The sequence below is a fragment of the Macaca thibetana genome, chromosome 9, assembly GCF_024542745.1.
Source record: "Macaca thibetana thibetana isolate TM-01 chromosome 9, ASM2454274v1, whole genome shotgun sequence".
NCBI lineage: Eukaryota > Metazoa > Chordata > Mammalia > Primates > Cercopithecidae > Macaca > Macaca thibetana.
The window spans coordinates 59,316,509-59,330,415 of NC_065586.1; the positions used below are offsets into that span (position 1 = coordinate 59,316,509).

The 13,907-nt window shown below is 42.8% G+C and overlaps 3 protein-coding genes across 6 annotated transcripts in view; 2 read left to right on the forward strand and 1 right to left on the reverse strand.

The window, feature by feature from the left end:
- Nucleotides 1-13,907, forward strand: part of CAMK2G (calcium/calmodulin dependent protein kinase II gamma) — a 1,229,125-nt gene that overhangs the window by 882,202 nt on the left and 333,016 nt on the right. The window lies entirely within an intron of this gene.
- ADK (adenosine kinase) overlaps nucleotides 1-13,907 on the reverse strand; it is a 711,694-nt gene that overhangs the window by 555,898 nt on the left and 141,889 nt on the right. The window contains exon 2 of one of the 2 annotated variants that reach the window (XM_050803506.1): nucleotides 1,713-1,863. In XM_050803506.1, coding sequence (XP_050659463.1) covers nucleotides 1,713-1,777 — 65 coding nt within the window. In that variant the 5' untranslated portion in view covers nucleotides 1,778-1,863. Of the gene's footprint in view, nucleotides 1-1,712; nucleotides 1,906-13,907 lie in introns of those variants that run through there. The other variant, XM_050803508.1, reaches the window with a different exon arrangement.
- Nucleotides 1,988-13,907, forward strand: part of AP3M1 (adaptor related protein complex 3 subunit mu 1) — a 30,964-nt gene continuing 19,044 nt past the window's right edge. The window contains exon 1 of one of the 3 annotated variants that reach the window (XM_050803481.1): nucleotides 1,988-2,303. In XM_050803481.1, the coding sequence (XP_050659438.1) occupies nucleotides 2,157-2,303 (147 nt within the window). In that variant the 5' untranslated portion in view covers nucleotides 1,988-2,156. The remainder of the gene's footprint in view (nucleotides 2,304-13,907) is intronic. The other 2 variants (XM_050803482.1, XM_050803483.1) reach the window with 2 other exon arrangements.

A 13,907-nucleotide genomic window follows, 5' to 3' on the forward strand; every position in this document is an offset into this window, starting at 1 on the left:
ATTAATTCAGTGTAAATACTCAATGCATTCTCACACTTTGAGTCTGAAAGTCAAACTAATATAATAAAAGTAATAATAGCCAATCCTAAAATGTCTCCCGACAAAATTAGAGATTTGTCCCAGTACTCGAATGTCTAAGCTTTTAACTTCATGTCTACAGATGGCATTAAGTTCATATTGTATAAAGTGAATTTTGGTTGCCTAAGGAATGCTCTCACCCCAGCCTCACAAAGCACCAGGACTACAGGTATAAGAAAGGATGCTCAGCTAGTTCTTATTTCTGTCCCTGTACTAATTGTTTTATTTGGACTTCAATTTCTTCAATTGTAAAATAGGCATAATTCTTGCCTTCCTTTGATCACAGAACTGTCCAACAAGATAATAGGAAAACACAGTGAAAATGGATCAGCATTATATATAATTGTTTTTATTAAGGAAAAATCTAAGGAAATCTAAGGGTTGTATGTTTAGTAGGATGGTAGGGAAAAGTTGCATCTGTCTTCCAGTTTGGCGAAGGAGGTGCCTTATAAAGGAAATACTCTAATAAAGGGCAGAGTAGGGAAAGCACATGCCTTTAACTCAGGTAGGTCTGATTCAAAAGCCCTTGCTCTTTATTCTGCATATAGCTTGAATATTTAAAATAAAAATAGAATATCCAGAGGGTTTTTATTTTAAAGTTTATGTTCTTGGTATGAGGTAGACACGCTGACCCTTTGAGGGTAGTAGGAATACATTAAAGGCACTGGCATGGATTTGTTCACCCTCCAAAGCAGATGAACACACCACCAGGCCCCTAAGTGTTCTTTTCTTTTCAATTGTGATTCCTTCTTTTGGAGGTGAAGAAAAGTGATACAGGAAGAAATGGGATACGTCTTGTATAATCAGGAGTGTCCCAATACTTTTCAATCCGTTTGATATGCCTATTTTAAGATGGAAAAAAAAAATCGCTGCCTTTCAACGAACATTTCCAAATCATCAAAGACTGCCTGCTTCACTTTACACTTATTAGGAAGGGATATTTTAACAAATGACTCTATAAGTAAAAGTTGCAACATCAATCACATGTGAGGCAGGTGTTAGGGGCAGCACTGTCTCCGTTGCTGCCAAAAAGTGCAAATAAAAAAGAAAAATCAACTTTTCCCAGCCATTCATCCAAATGCTGCCCCTGCAAAGCCTCGGAGGGGTCTGGGTCACTGGTAGAGGGTCCTCAAAGGTGCAGGCTTTCAGAATGTGTACGAAAAGGCAGGTCAACGTGGCCTTCCGCAACACTTTCCGAAAAATCCCCAAAAATTCTGACTTCGCCCCAGAGTAGAGCAGTTGCCGAGCCTCCTCCCCGCCATCCCCCAGGAAGAGAAGGCAGCCGCGTAAAGACGCAGCTCCGGTCCGGCCCTCCGGGGTCGCACCAGCCCAGCCTGGGCTTGCTCGCAGGTGGCGCAGGCAGCCGGCTCGCCCCCCCTCCGCCGGCCACGATTGGCCAAGGGCTGCTGGAGCCGGAGCTGCACCAGACAGGCGGCGACTCGGCCAAACTGAGAGAACGTCCGGCAAGGGGTCGCGGCCAGACAGACAGCTCCCCGCGCGGCAGGTCTTGCGTGTTGGCCCCAAGCGGGCAATGAGAGACACCACCCAGCGCCGGAGCCGCGAAACCCCACGTGGGCCCGGGCTTGCTTGCAGCAGGCGCTGTCACCCTCCTCCCCAAGTCGGGCAGCGCTCACCTCAGCGCTTGCGGCGCCTCCACCTTCAGCTTTTTGGGCTTCGGCTCCTCCTCAGCAGCTGCCATCTTTGCGCTCCCACCCTACTTTGGTTCTACAGCCCACCTCTGCCATATACTCTCTGACCCCCCCCACCTCTTCGCATCACCGCCTTCTCTCCTCCAAATCCCGCCCCTCCAGACTCCGCCCATTCTGTGCCGCTGTCATCCACAATCATTGGCTCTATTCCTCACCACCGACAGCGAATGCCCCGCCCATTCCTGACCCCGCCTCCCCTGCCATATGGGACCCCAGACTGAGTTAGGCCGCGGATAACCGCCTGAATCTAGATGGTGAGAAACCTACCATTTTTCTAGGTCCTGGATGATGTAGAATATTTAGATACTAAACCTCAACAGACGTCTTTCCTCTCATTTACGGTCTTCCGGCATATTTAATCTTTCTAATATGGTAGACAGTGTCGGTGTCTTTGAAGCTGTTAATCAGGCAATCTCCTGGGCACTCCGGCTGCGGGTCCTCGCGGCCTTCTCAGCTTCCTCAGCTTCGGTCTGGAGAGGACCCGGCGCCGAATCACTGACTGGCACAGGTGTCGGGGTGAGTGTGAGGGGCGGGAAATATGTGGATTGGGGACAGCTCCAAAACCCGGGAGTAGGCTGAATAGCTGGGGCCCCCGACTCCGATCTGGGCTCTAGGAGCGTCTTTGGTGCCGTGGGCCAGGGCCTGGCTTCCCCCCACTCCCGGCCTTCCGGGCTTTCTCGCCAGCAAGGCCGGAAGGGAGCGGTCCACCTGCAGCCTAGTGTTCTCAGGCGCCTGAGCCCCGGAGGTCGAGCTTCCTGGGTCCCCCCTCTGTACAGACGGCAGGAATCTCAGTCCCAGGTTTCTGCTCTGGAGGACAAAACCCCAAAAGGACCTGAGCGGACGTCCTGTTAATGGGTGGTGCCTGGAAGAGCCTGGGGTGAGGAATGCAGTGAGAAGGGTATTGCAGTTCTTCAGGAGAGAGGTAACGGGGTTCTAAGCTGAGCAGGTGGTAGTGAGTATGGAAAAGTGACGAGCGATGTGGCTGTTGGTATTTGGTAAATTTGAACCCGAAGCTTACAGCCTTATGTGATTAAGAAGATGGTGTCACTGACAGGAGGAGGAATTTTACGGAGTTTGAGTTTTACCGAATTTGAAAGTGGTTTACATGGAGATTGTAGAAAGACTTTTAAAAAAAATTGTGAGAATTAAGCCCGAAAGACTTTCAAGGTGAAACCCAAAGCAGATGAAGTTTCATATAAAAGGGTAAGAAGTATTTTTGTTTAGGAGAAAGTTATCAATGACATAAAATGCTGCAATGGCCAGAGGAGGAAGCTGAAATCAGAATAGGTCGTTGGATTTTATAATTAGAAAGTCATTGAGCTATTTGAGAGAGATGTTTTAATAGTAACTGAGGAAAGACTGCAAGTGTAGACTAATCCTTCATCATTTGGTGCATGAAGCAAGATTATTGAGAGTGGCAAGGTGGGGGAAAGTTTGGGGTTTGTTTTAAAGAATACAAGATATCTATTTGGGGGCAGGAAGCAAGCAACTATTTGAAGATTCAAGAAAAAGTCTTACCTCCCAGAAGAGAAGGAAAGGAATGGGATCAAGTTACAAGTGAAAGGATTAATTTGGGAAAGGCAGAGTGACAGTTTCTATTGACACTATAGGAGAAATGAATTATCTTAAACTTACGTATCTTGGCCAGGCGCCTGTAATCTCAGCACTTTGGGAGGCTGAGGCGGGCAGATCACGATGTCAGGAGTTCGAGACCAGACTGGCCAACATAGTGAAACCCTGTCTCTACAAAAAATACAAAAATTAGCCAGATGTGGTGGCACGCGCCTGTAGTCCCAGCTACTTGGGAGGCTGAGGCAGGAGAATCCCTTGAACCCGGGAGGCGGAAGTTGCAGTAAGCTGAGACCTCACCACTGCACTCTACCCTGAGCGACAGAGTGAGACTCTGCCTCGGGAAAAAAAAAAAAAAAGACCTTACGTATCTTTAGGAAAGCTCTCTTTGCAACAAGATTAGGTTTTCTTAATCTTATGATTTTTATTTCTAACCATTTAATATAATATATGGCCAGGCACAGTATGGCTCATGCCTATAATCCCAGCACTTTGGGAGGCTGAGGCAGGTGGATCACGAGGTCAAGAGATTGAGACCATCCTGGCAAACATGGAGAAACCCTGTCACTACTAAAAATACAAAAATTATATGGGCGTGGTGGCATGTGCCTGTAGTCCCAGCTACTCGGGAGGCTGAGGCAGGAGAATCGCTTGAACCCGGCAGGCGGAGGTTGTGGTAAGCTGAGATCGTGCCACTGCACTCCAGCCTGGCAACAGAGTGAGACTCCATCTCAAAACAACAAACAAACAAAAAAAAAAAAAACCAACAATATACTGTTGGCAGACAGAGTGCAGTAGCTTACACCTGTAATCCTAGCACTTTGGGTGGGTGAGGCGGGAAAATCACTTGAGGCCAGGAGTTGGAGATCAGCCTGGGCAACATAGCGAGACTCCATCTCTACAAAAAATTTAAACATTAGCCAGGCTTAGTGGCGCATGGTTGTAGTCCTGACTACTCAGGAGGCGGAGGCAGAATGAGGCAGAAGGATCACTTGAGCCCAGGAGTTCAAAGTAATAGTGAGCTATGATTGGTCCACTGCACTTCAGCCTGGGCAGCAAAGTGAGACCCTAACTCTTAAAAAAATACATATACACATACTCTATTGGAGTTCTTTGCAGGCTAAATATTTTTAAGTAGCTCAGTACTATGTCAATTCACGAGTAGCACATGGTATTTACAGAGAAGAGGATTTCTCCCTCCCTTTGGAAATGACCTCTCTCCCATTACACAGAGAAGGAGAACCATCATCTGCCTGCAGTCAAGTATACAAACCTTCCCTTCAATCTGAAGAGTAGGAAGTGTTCCTTCTCCTTAAAGAAGGCAAACTCTTTCACCTAGTCTCCCAGTAGCATGCTATCCTGCTGTGTCAGGGTCCTCTTTCCGTTTTTCCCTCTCTCCTGTGTCAGCTTTTTCCCCTCTATTCACACCTTTCCTTTAGCATTTAAATGTATTCTTCCTTCACTTTATGAACTGCTGCATTTATTTTCCTATCTTTTTATCCTCTTCACAGCTAGACTTCTTGAATCTACTCTACATATCTCTATTTTTTTTACACCTCTTGCTGTTTATTTCCCAGCCCACTTATTTCTAGCATTCCACTGAACTACCACCAAAACTACTTTTTTTTTTTTTTTTTTTTTTTTTTGAGACAGAGTCTTGCTCTTGTCACCCAGGCTGGAGTGCAGTGACATAATCTCAGCTCACTGCAACCTCCACCTCCTGAGTTCAAGTGATTCTTCTGCCTCAGCCCCCCGAGTAGCTGGGATTACAGGTGCCTGCCACCACACCCAGCTAACTTTTGTATTTTTAGTAGAGACAGGGTTTTGCCATGTTGGCCAGGCTGGTCTTGAACTCCTGACCTCGTGATCCACCCGCCTCAGCCTCCCAAAGTGCTGGGATTACAGGTGTGAGCCACCACACCTAGCCCACCAAAACTACTTTTACCAAGATCACCAATGTCCTCTGTGTGTTAAATCATGCAATCTCAAAGCAGATAAAAACCGCTTCTTGTGAGGTGAAAAAAATATATATACTCTTTTTATGTATAGAGCACAAATACATTACATAAACAGAGAATATTCTGTGGTATTAAAATTTTATGGTGATATTAATTAGCTTCAGTTAATTATTCCACATTTTATTCATCAGTCATAACATCTGGTACCCCTAAATATATACAACTATAATTTGTCAATTTACAATTAAAAAAGAAAGAATAATAAAAAGTTTTATGGGTGAGGAATTTGATTGGCAGGGTGGTAAGAAGATGAAGTCTAAAAAGGCTTCTTAGCAGGTGTTAAGGAAAGAAAGTTAAAAAACACTCTTAAATCAACAGACATTTTCAATTCTTTTTTGTTGTTGAGATGGAGTCTCGCTCTGTCATCCAGGCTAGAGTGCAGTGGCACCATCTCGACTCACTGCAACCTCTGCCTCCTGGGTTCAAGCGATTCTTCTGCCTCAGCCTCCAGAGCAGCTGGGATCACGGGTACCCACCACCACACCCAGCTAATTTTTTTGTATTTTTAGTAGAGATGGGATTTCACCATGTTGGCCAGGCTGGTCTCAAATTCCCGGGCTCAGGTGGTCCGCCCACCTCAGCCTCCCAAAGTGCTGGGATTACAGGTGTGAGCCACCGTGCCCAGCTGACATTTTTAATTCTCATAGCTTAACCTATTTGTGCCATGTAACAGTATTTACCCCTCCATTCTTCTGGAAATACACTAATATACTATAGTTACTAAAAACTACCCTGCTTTTTTTTCTTTTGCCTCTTCAGTCACATCTCGGTCATTCTTTAGGTCCACTTCCTTGACCCACCTGCTACTCAAATGTTGGAATTCCTGCCATGATTATGCTCTCTTCATACTATGCACATTCTTTCTTTTGTTTCAATTCTCCTTGTGGTTAATTCCCATTAATAAAAAATCCTGATTACTTACAATTCTGATTCCAATCTGGCTTCTCTAAAGCACCAGAAGTGTATATATAATAGTTTTTTGAATATATTTATTTGGGTCAGATATATCCAGAACTGGTCAGATTACACAGGACCAGGCTAAGTGACACATCTCTCTCATCTCCACATACCCCCTCGTCCAAGCCTAAATGTTTTTTAACACAAAACCTAAATGTTTATCTTATCTTTTCACTGTACCCCATCCCCATAGTCAAGACTCTAGTCCAGGCCATCACCACTCATCTCCCAACTGGTGTCACAGTGTTCAGTTACCAGCTATCCAGTTTCCACAGTGTAATTAGTATAATCTTTCTAAAAATGTAAATCAAATTGCATGATTACCAAAAAAAATTATAAAATGACTTTACCTTGCACTAAGAATAAAGTCCAAACTCCTTAACAAGTTTAGCATGCTCCATGAACCAATCAGTCTCTGCTTCCCTCCTTCTCCAGTTTCATCTCCCCTCTTCCCTCCAGCTTCCGAATTTGCTAAATTTATACTGGATTTCTTTGTCTTGTGTTCTCTCTCATTTCTAAGCCTTGTAGATTCCCATAGCACACTATATTTCCTGTATCATCGTAGGAATTACATCCTACTGTATTAAGTTGTCTTCTCTGCTGACCTCTAAATGCTGTGAGTGTAGGAACTCTAATTTTGTTTGTTCTTGTATACCCAGTGCCTCAAAACTCTGTGTTGAATGAATATGTGGTCAAGATATTGGCTGAGAATCAGAAGAGTAGATGCTTTTCTGGTCTCATTCTCTCATATTCAGTATAGGCCCTTCTGTGCCTCCATCCTATTATATATAGAAGGAATACATTTTTGTTTGTAGACACTGACTTCCAAGAATATTTTGACTATTGTAAATGCATTGCTTGTGAATTACCCAGGGTGATTATAAAATGTTTAGTAAAAAGGATTTATGATATATTTAAGCTGCAGTCAAAGCTCTGATGGGTCTGCCTCTGAACACAGTTTCTTCTAGTGTCTTTGAAATAAGCAGGGAGAATTCTGTTTTATGACTCAAAAGCCACTAGGAATGAAAAGATGGTTGTGGTGATAATGAGTGTGGAGTTTTCCCAGAAAGTTTATTAAAATAATAATTTAAAAATAACTGCAGCGACTAAAAGGATGATAAATAGTTAAAGAAACAGGCTAATTTACACTGCAACGTGTGGTATTATTTAATTGTTATATGCATTAGACCCTTGATCATAATATGGATAGAAGAAGTAAGCTCTCTTTTCCTATTATAGAAGGTTAAGATGGGTTTTAAAGCTAAGCATAGTCGAGAACTTACAAGTGTTATGCTTTCATCTCAGCACTAAGGATAACAACAATAAATCTAGAAGGCTGGTTTAACTTTCTGTATTCTTTGAGACCTGAACTACTGCCAATAAAAACAACTTCAGTGGAAACTTTCCTGGAAAGAATTTTTCACCAGCTTAAGAGGATGAGTAGAGATCTGGCCCTAAAATAAAGAAACTACAAAATCACTTGCTTCCAGAACAAGCAACTCTTTTAGAGTGTATTGTGGCAATGGAGCACTATAAATCCTTGTGAACTATACCTTCCATAGGATGAATGATTTTAGATAACCTGTTTCAGTGCTTTTAAATATAACTTCCACACTAAATAATTTATTAAACTTCCTCAGCATAAAAACTAGAATGTGTTTTGGCTCCTAACTAAACAAGAAATGTCCTTTATCTCCTCTTAAATCGTAAGCTAGGCTGGGTGCGGTGGCTCACGCCTGTAATCTCAGCACTTTGGGAGGCTGAGGCGGGTGGATCACGAGGTCAGGAGTTCGAGACCAGCCTGGCCAACGTGGTGAAACCCCATTTCTACTAAAAATACAGAATATTAGCCGGGCATGGTGGCACATGCCTATAATCCTAGCTACTTGGGAAGCTGAGGCAGGAGAATCGCTTGAACCCAGCAGGCAGTGGTTGTGGTAAGCAGAGATCACACCATTGCACTCCAGCCTGGGCAACAGAGCGAAACTCCATCTCAAAAAATAAATAAATAAATCATAAGCTGAAGCAGCACACTCATGCACTGTTCAATATATTGACTACTAACCACATATGGTTATTTAAATTTAAATTAATTAAAATTAAAACTTCAGGCTAGGCTTGATGGCTCACACCTGTAATCCCAGAACTTTGGGAGATCAAGGTGGGAAGATCACTTGAGCCCAAGAGTCCAAGACCAGCCTGGGCAATATAGGCAGACCTTGTCTCTACAAAACAAAACTTTGAAAATCATCTGAGTGTGGTAATGCACGTCTGTAAGCCCCGCTACTCAGGAGACTGAAGCGGGAGGATCACTTGAGCTCTGGAGGTGGGGATTGGAGTGAACCAAGATGACACAGTTGCACTCCAGCCTGGGCAACAGAGCAAGACCCTGTCTCAAAAAAAAAAAAATTAAAATTTCAGTATTGGGTGCATTAGCCACATTTCAAGTGCTCAATAGCCATGTATGTAGTGGCTACCATATTAGCACAGATAAAGGACATTTCTATCATTGCAGAAAGCCCTGTTGGACAGTGCTGTATTAGAATGTGTTCCTAATAATTAGTCTCTGCGAGGTAGATAAGAGCAGGAGCTCAGAATTCAGCTGGATTTAGGTTTGAATCCTAGCTTACTGCGTGATCTTAGGTAACTGACCTAACTTTTCTGAGATGACATTGTCTTGTCTGTAAAATGGGGATAAGAGTAGTATTTATAGCATAACATTGTGAAAATAGGATGAGATAAAGTGTCCAGAATGGTGTCTGGCCCATAATAAGTACTCAATACATTTTAGATAGTATTAATTCATTTATAGTATTATTCATTATCTTTAAGGAATAAAACACTTTGAATGGGGACTGAGTACAGTAGCTTCACTTTGGGAGGCCAAAGCAGGCGGATCACTTGAGGCCAACATGATGAAACCCCGTTTCTACTAAAAACAGAAAAATTAGCTGGGCGTGGTGGCCCACACCTGTAATCCCAGCTACTGAGGAGGCTGAGGCACGAGAAGTGCTTGACCCTGGGAGACGGAGGTTGCAGTAAACAGAGATCACACCACTGCATTCCAGCCTGGGTGACAGAGGGAGACTCTGCTCAAACAAACAAACAAAAAAAGCTTATTCCCGAGTAGCTGGGATTACAGGCGCACACCACCATTCCCGACTAATTTTTGTATTTTTAGTAGAGACAGGGTTTTGCCATGTTGGCCAGAATGGTCTTGAACTCCTGACCTCAGGTAATCCACTGGTCTTGGCCTCCCAAAGTGCTGGGATTACAGGCGTAAGCCACTGTGCCTGGCCAAAAATAACCACATTGAATGGAGCCGAAAGATTAATTTTTGCAAAGAATGCTGTGTTCCATATGTGACTCACCTGAAGTGCTCAAATCTGAGTCTCCTTGTGGATTACAGTGCTCCTCTTGAAGTCATATTTTATATTTCAGATGCTAATTTTATTCCAAGAAAAAGGTGTAATAATAAAAATTTAGTTGCATATCCTATGGTTGGATATTCTTGTTTCATTTAAAAAATGAAAGTGAAAATTTATCAGCTAAGATTATAGTTAAAATCAGCAGTTTCTATATAGCAAGTCTGAGTATTCTAATGGCACTTATATTAATACCCAGAGAGAAATATAAGACACCAAGCAAGCCTAAGCAAATCATCTGACTAGATAAAGTAGAAAAATATGGCAGGTTCCAATCCTGAGGTGTCAGAGTTTATTGCTAATAACTCAAGTTGATTGCTTGGCTAAACGAGGGCTTTAAACAAAGAAACTTTTTTGTTTCTAATTAAACGGGAACCCTAAACGGTTAACAGTGTTCATACTTTATTGAGACAATAATTACTAAAACGTATCTTAGTAATTAGTATTATTTACTTGATAACTACTGAACATGTGTCCAATGGGAAGGGGAGATCATCACCACATATTCTTTAAATGTCAGCTGCTTTCATAAAGGGTTGATGTTGTTTTCTATGTCAACGGAATCAAATGAATCAATTTTGGAAAGTCTTCCTTTCCTCTTTGGAATTTATCTTCATTCATAGAAACTATATTCATAGGTTTTAAATTCTTTCTTCTTAGACTGCATTTATGATATAGTACTATTACTTGGAATGATTGAGCCACTAGACTAAAACCTGACACTGGTGCTTATACACGTAAAAGATAGGAACAAGGTAAGATAATTAGACATTTTTCCATTGTCCTCTATATTGCAGGAACAATATACCTTTTATAAGAAGCATAACTAACACTCAGAAAAGTATTCAAATCATAATGTAAAGCCTAATGAGTTATCATAAACAGAACACAGCTTGTAAACATCATGCAGATCAAGACATAAAACATTGGCCGGGTGCGGTGTCTCACTCCTGTAATCCTAGCACTTTGGGAGGCCAAGGCAGGCAGATCTCGAGGTCGGGAATTCGAGACCAGCCTGGCCAACATAGTGAAACCTCTCTAGTAAAAATACAAAAAAAAAAAAAAAAAATTACCTGGGCGTGGCAGTGTGTGCCTGTAATCCCAGCTACTAGGGAGGCTGAGGCAGGAGAATCTCGTGAACCCGGGAGGCAGAGGTTTCAGTGAGCCGAGATAACGCCATTGCATTCCAGCCTAGGCCACAGTGCAAAACTCCATCCCAAAAAAAAAGGAAAAAAAAAAGAAAGAAAACATTACCAGCACCCTTGAAGATCATCCCCATGGCCCTCCACTCTCCATAAAGGAAACCATTTGATTTAACATAGATTAGTTTTGCCTGTTCTACAACTTCATATAAATGAAATCATACTGGGTATATTCTTTTGCATCTGGCTTCATTTATTCAACATCATATTTGTAAGATTCATTTGTATATATATATTCTTTGGATAAATTCTTTTCAAATCCTTTGCCCATTTTTTAAGTGGCTTGTTTATGTATATGTTTTAGAGGCAAGGTCTCCCTCTGTCACGCAGGCTGGAGTGCAGTGGTGGGATTATAGTTCACTGCAGCCTCAAACTCCTGGACTCAGGCAATCCTCCCCCTTCAGCCTCCCAAGTAGCAGGGACTACAGATGTGAGCCACTATGCCTGGCTAATTTTTAAATTTTTTTTGTAGAGACAGGGTCTGAAACTCCTGGTCTCAAGCAGTCCTCCCTCCTCAGCCTCTCAGAGTGCTAGGATTACAGTTGTGAGTCACCACACCTGCCCCTTCTTATTGTTGAGTAAAAGTTCTTTATATTTTCCAGATAGGGGTTCCTTTAAAATATATGGTTTCAAATATTTACTCTCATTTTGTGGATTTTTGTTTTCTTGATAATGTCCTTTGAAGCACTAAAGTTTTAATTTTGATGGACTCTAGGTTATCTATTTTTTATTTTTCTTGCCTGTACTTTTGGTATCATATCTTTAAAAACATTGTCTAATCCAGAGTCAAAATCTATGCATATTTTTTTCTAAGAGTTTTATCATTTTGGCTTTTCCAAGTAGGTCTTTGATACATTTTGTGTTGCTTTTTGTATCCAATTTCATTCTTTTGTATGTGGAAATCCAGTTGTTCCAGTACCATTTGTTGAAAAGGTTGTTCTCTCTCCAACTGGTCACCCAGGTCTTGGCACCCTTGTTGAAAATCAGTTGACCATAAATGTAAGGGTTAATGTTCTCTTGATCTGTATATCTGTCCTTGTGCCAATACCACACAGTAGTTTTGTAGTAAGTTTTGAAATCAGGAAGCACGAGTTATCCGTCTTTGTTGTTCCTTTTCTTTTTTAAAAAAATTCAAAAATATATTTTTTCAATCTTTTTACATTCTACATACTTTTGTAAGCATCCCCCCAATTCTTTTTTCATAGTAAATCAGACTATAGATGAAGCATTTCAGACCTTTTGTCAATCATGTCAAGTGTGAGGGGAAGTCTTTTGTAAGTCAGCCAAATATTTCAAAATAAAAAGCTTTTCCAAAAGTAAAGGCAGAAGACCCCGCTTTCAAGGCTCTGGTCAGCACAGAAAGGCTTGCAAAGGTGTGTAGGAAAGTCCACTGGTTACAGGTGTAAGGTGACTTTAACCTACGGCGACCAGCTAGCCAGGAGCGCCCCAAGGCAGACGAAGACGTGGGGCTTGAGCGCACGGTCTCGCCCCAGATCCCGGCTCAGGAAACGCAGGCTCCGACTGGGATGGATGTGTGCGGGAACCAAGGGCTCCTCCCAGGTCCCTGGAACAGCAGAGTGGCTCCACAGCAGAGTGGCCCCCAGGAAGGATGCTCAGCTGCAGGCGTGGGTCCCTACTCCCAAGCGCCCTGGCCGGGGAGGGAGGGCGCACCCCGCCCCCTTCGCCCCTGTTGTTCCTTTTCTTTTTTTTTTTTTTTTTTTTTTTTTTGAGACGGAGTCTCGCTGTGTCTCCCAGGCTGGAGTGCAGTGGCGTGATCTCGGCTCACTGCAAGCTCCGCCTCCCGGGTTCACGCCATTCTCCCGCCTCAGCCTCCCAAGTAGCTGAGACTACAGGCGCCCGCCACCACGCCCGGCTAGTTTTTTGTATTTTTAGTAGAGACGGGGTTTCACCATGTTAGCCAGGATAGTCTCGATCTCCTGACCTCGTGATCCACCCGCCTCGGCCTCCCAAAGTGCTGGGATTACAGGCTTGAGCCACCGCACCCGGCCCCTGTTGTTCCTTTTCAAGATTGTTTTGGCTGTTGATCTTTTTCAATTCCATATGAATTTTAGGATTAGCCTGTCAAATTCCACAAAAAGGCAGCTGGGTTTGTTTTTTTGTGTTTTTGTTTTGTTTTGTTTTGTTTTTTGAAACGGAGTCTCGCTCTGTCACCCAGGCCGGAGTGCAGTGGTGCAATCTTGGGTGTCGGCTCACTGCAACCTCCACCTCCTGCGTTCAAGCAATTCTCCTGCCTCAGCCTCCCGAGTAGCTGGAACTACAGGCGCGTGCCACCACGGCCGGCTAATTTTAGTAGAGATGGGGTTTCACCATGTTAGCCAGGATGGTCTTGATCTCCTGACCTCGTGATCCACCCACCTCGGCCTCCCCAAGTGCTGGAATTACAACTGTGAGCCACCGCACCCAGCCAAGATTGTTTTGACTGTTGATCTTTTTCATTTCCGTATGAATTTGCGGATTAGCCTGTCCAATTCCACAAAAAGGCAGCTGGGATTTTAATAGGGATTGTATTGAAAGTGTAGGTAAGTTTGGGAAATGTTGCCATCTTAAAAATATCAAGTCTTCCAATCCATGAACATGGAATATCTTCCAATTTTTTAGGTCTTTTTCATTTATTTCACTGACGTTTTGTAATATTTGGTATACAAGTCTTGTATTTCTCTTGTTAAATTTGTTTTCTACATATTTAAATTTTTTGATGCTATTGTAAATGAAATTTTTTTTTTTTTTGGTCTTTTTTTTTTTTCTTCCTTTTTGTGGAGAACAGGGTCTCGCTATATTGCCCAGGCAGGTCTCAAACTCCTGGACTCAAGCTGTCCTCCCACCTCTGCCTCCCTGACAGCTGGGATTACAAGCATTTTCTTTTTTTTTTTTCTTTCTTTCTTTCCTTTTTTTTTTTTTTTTTTTTTGAGACAGAGTTTCGCTCTTGTT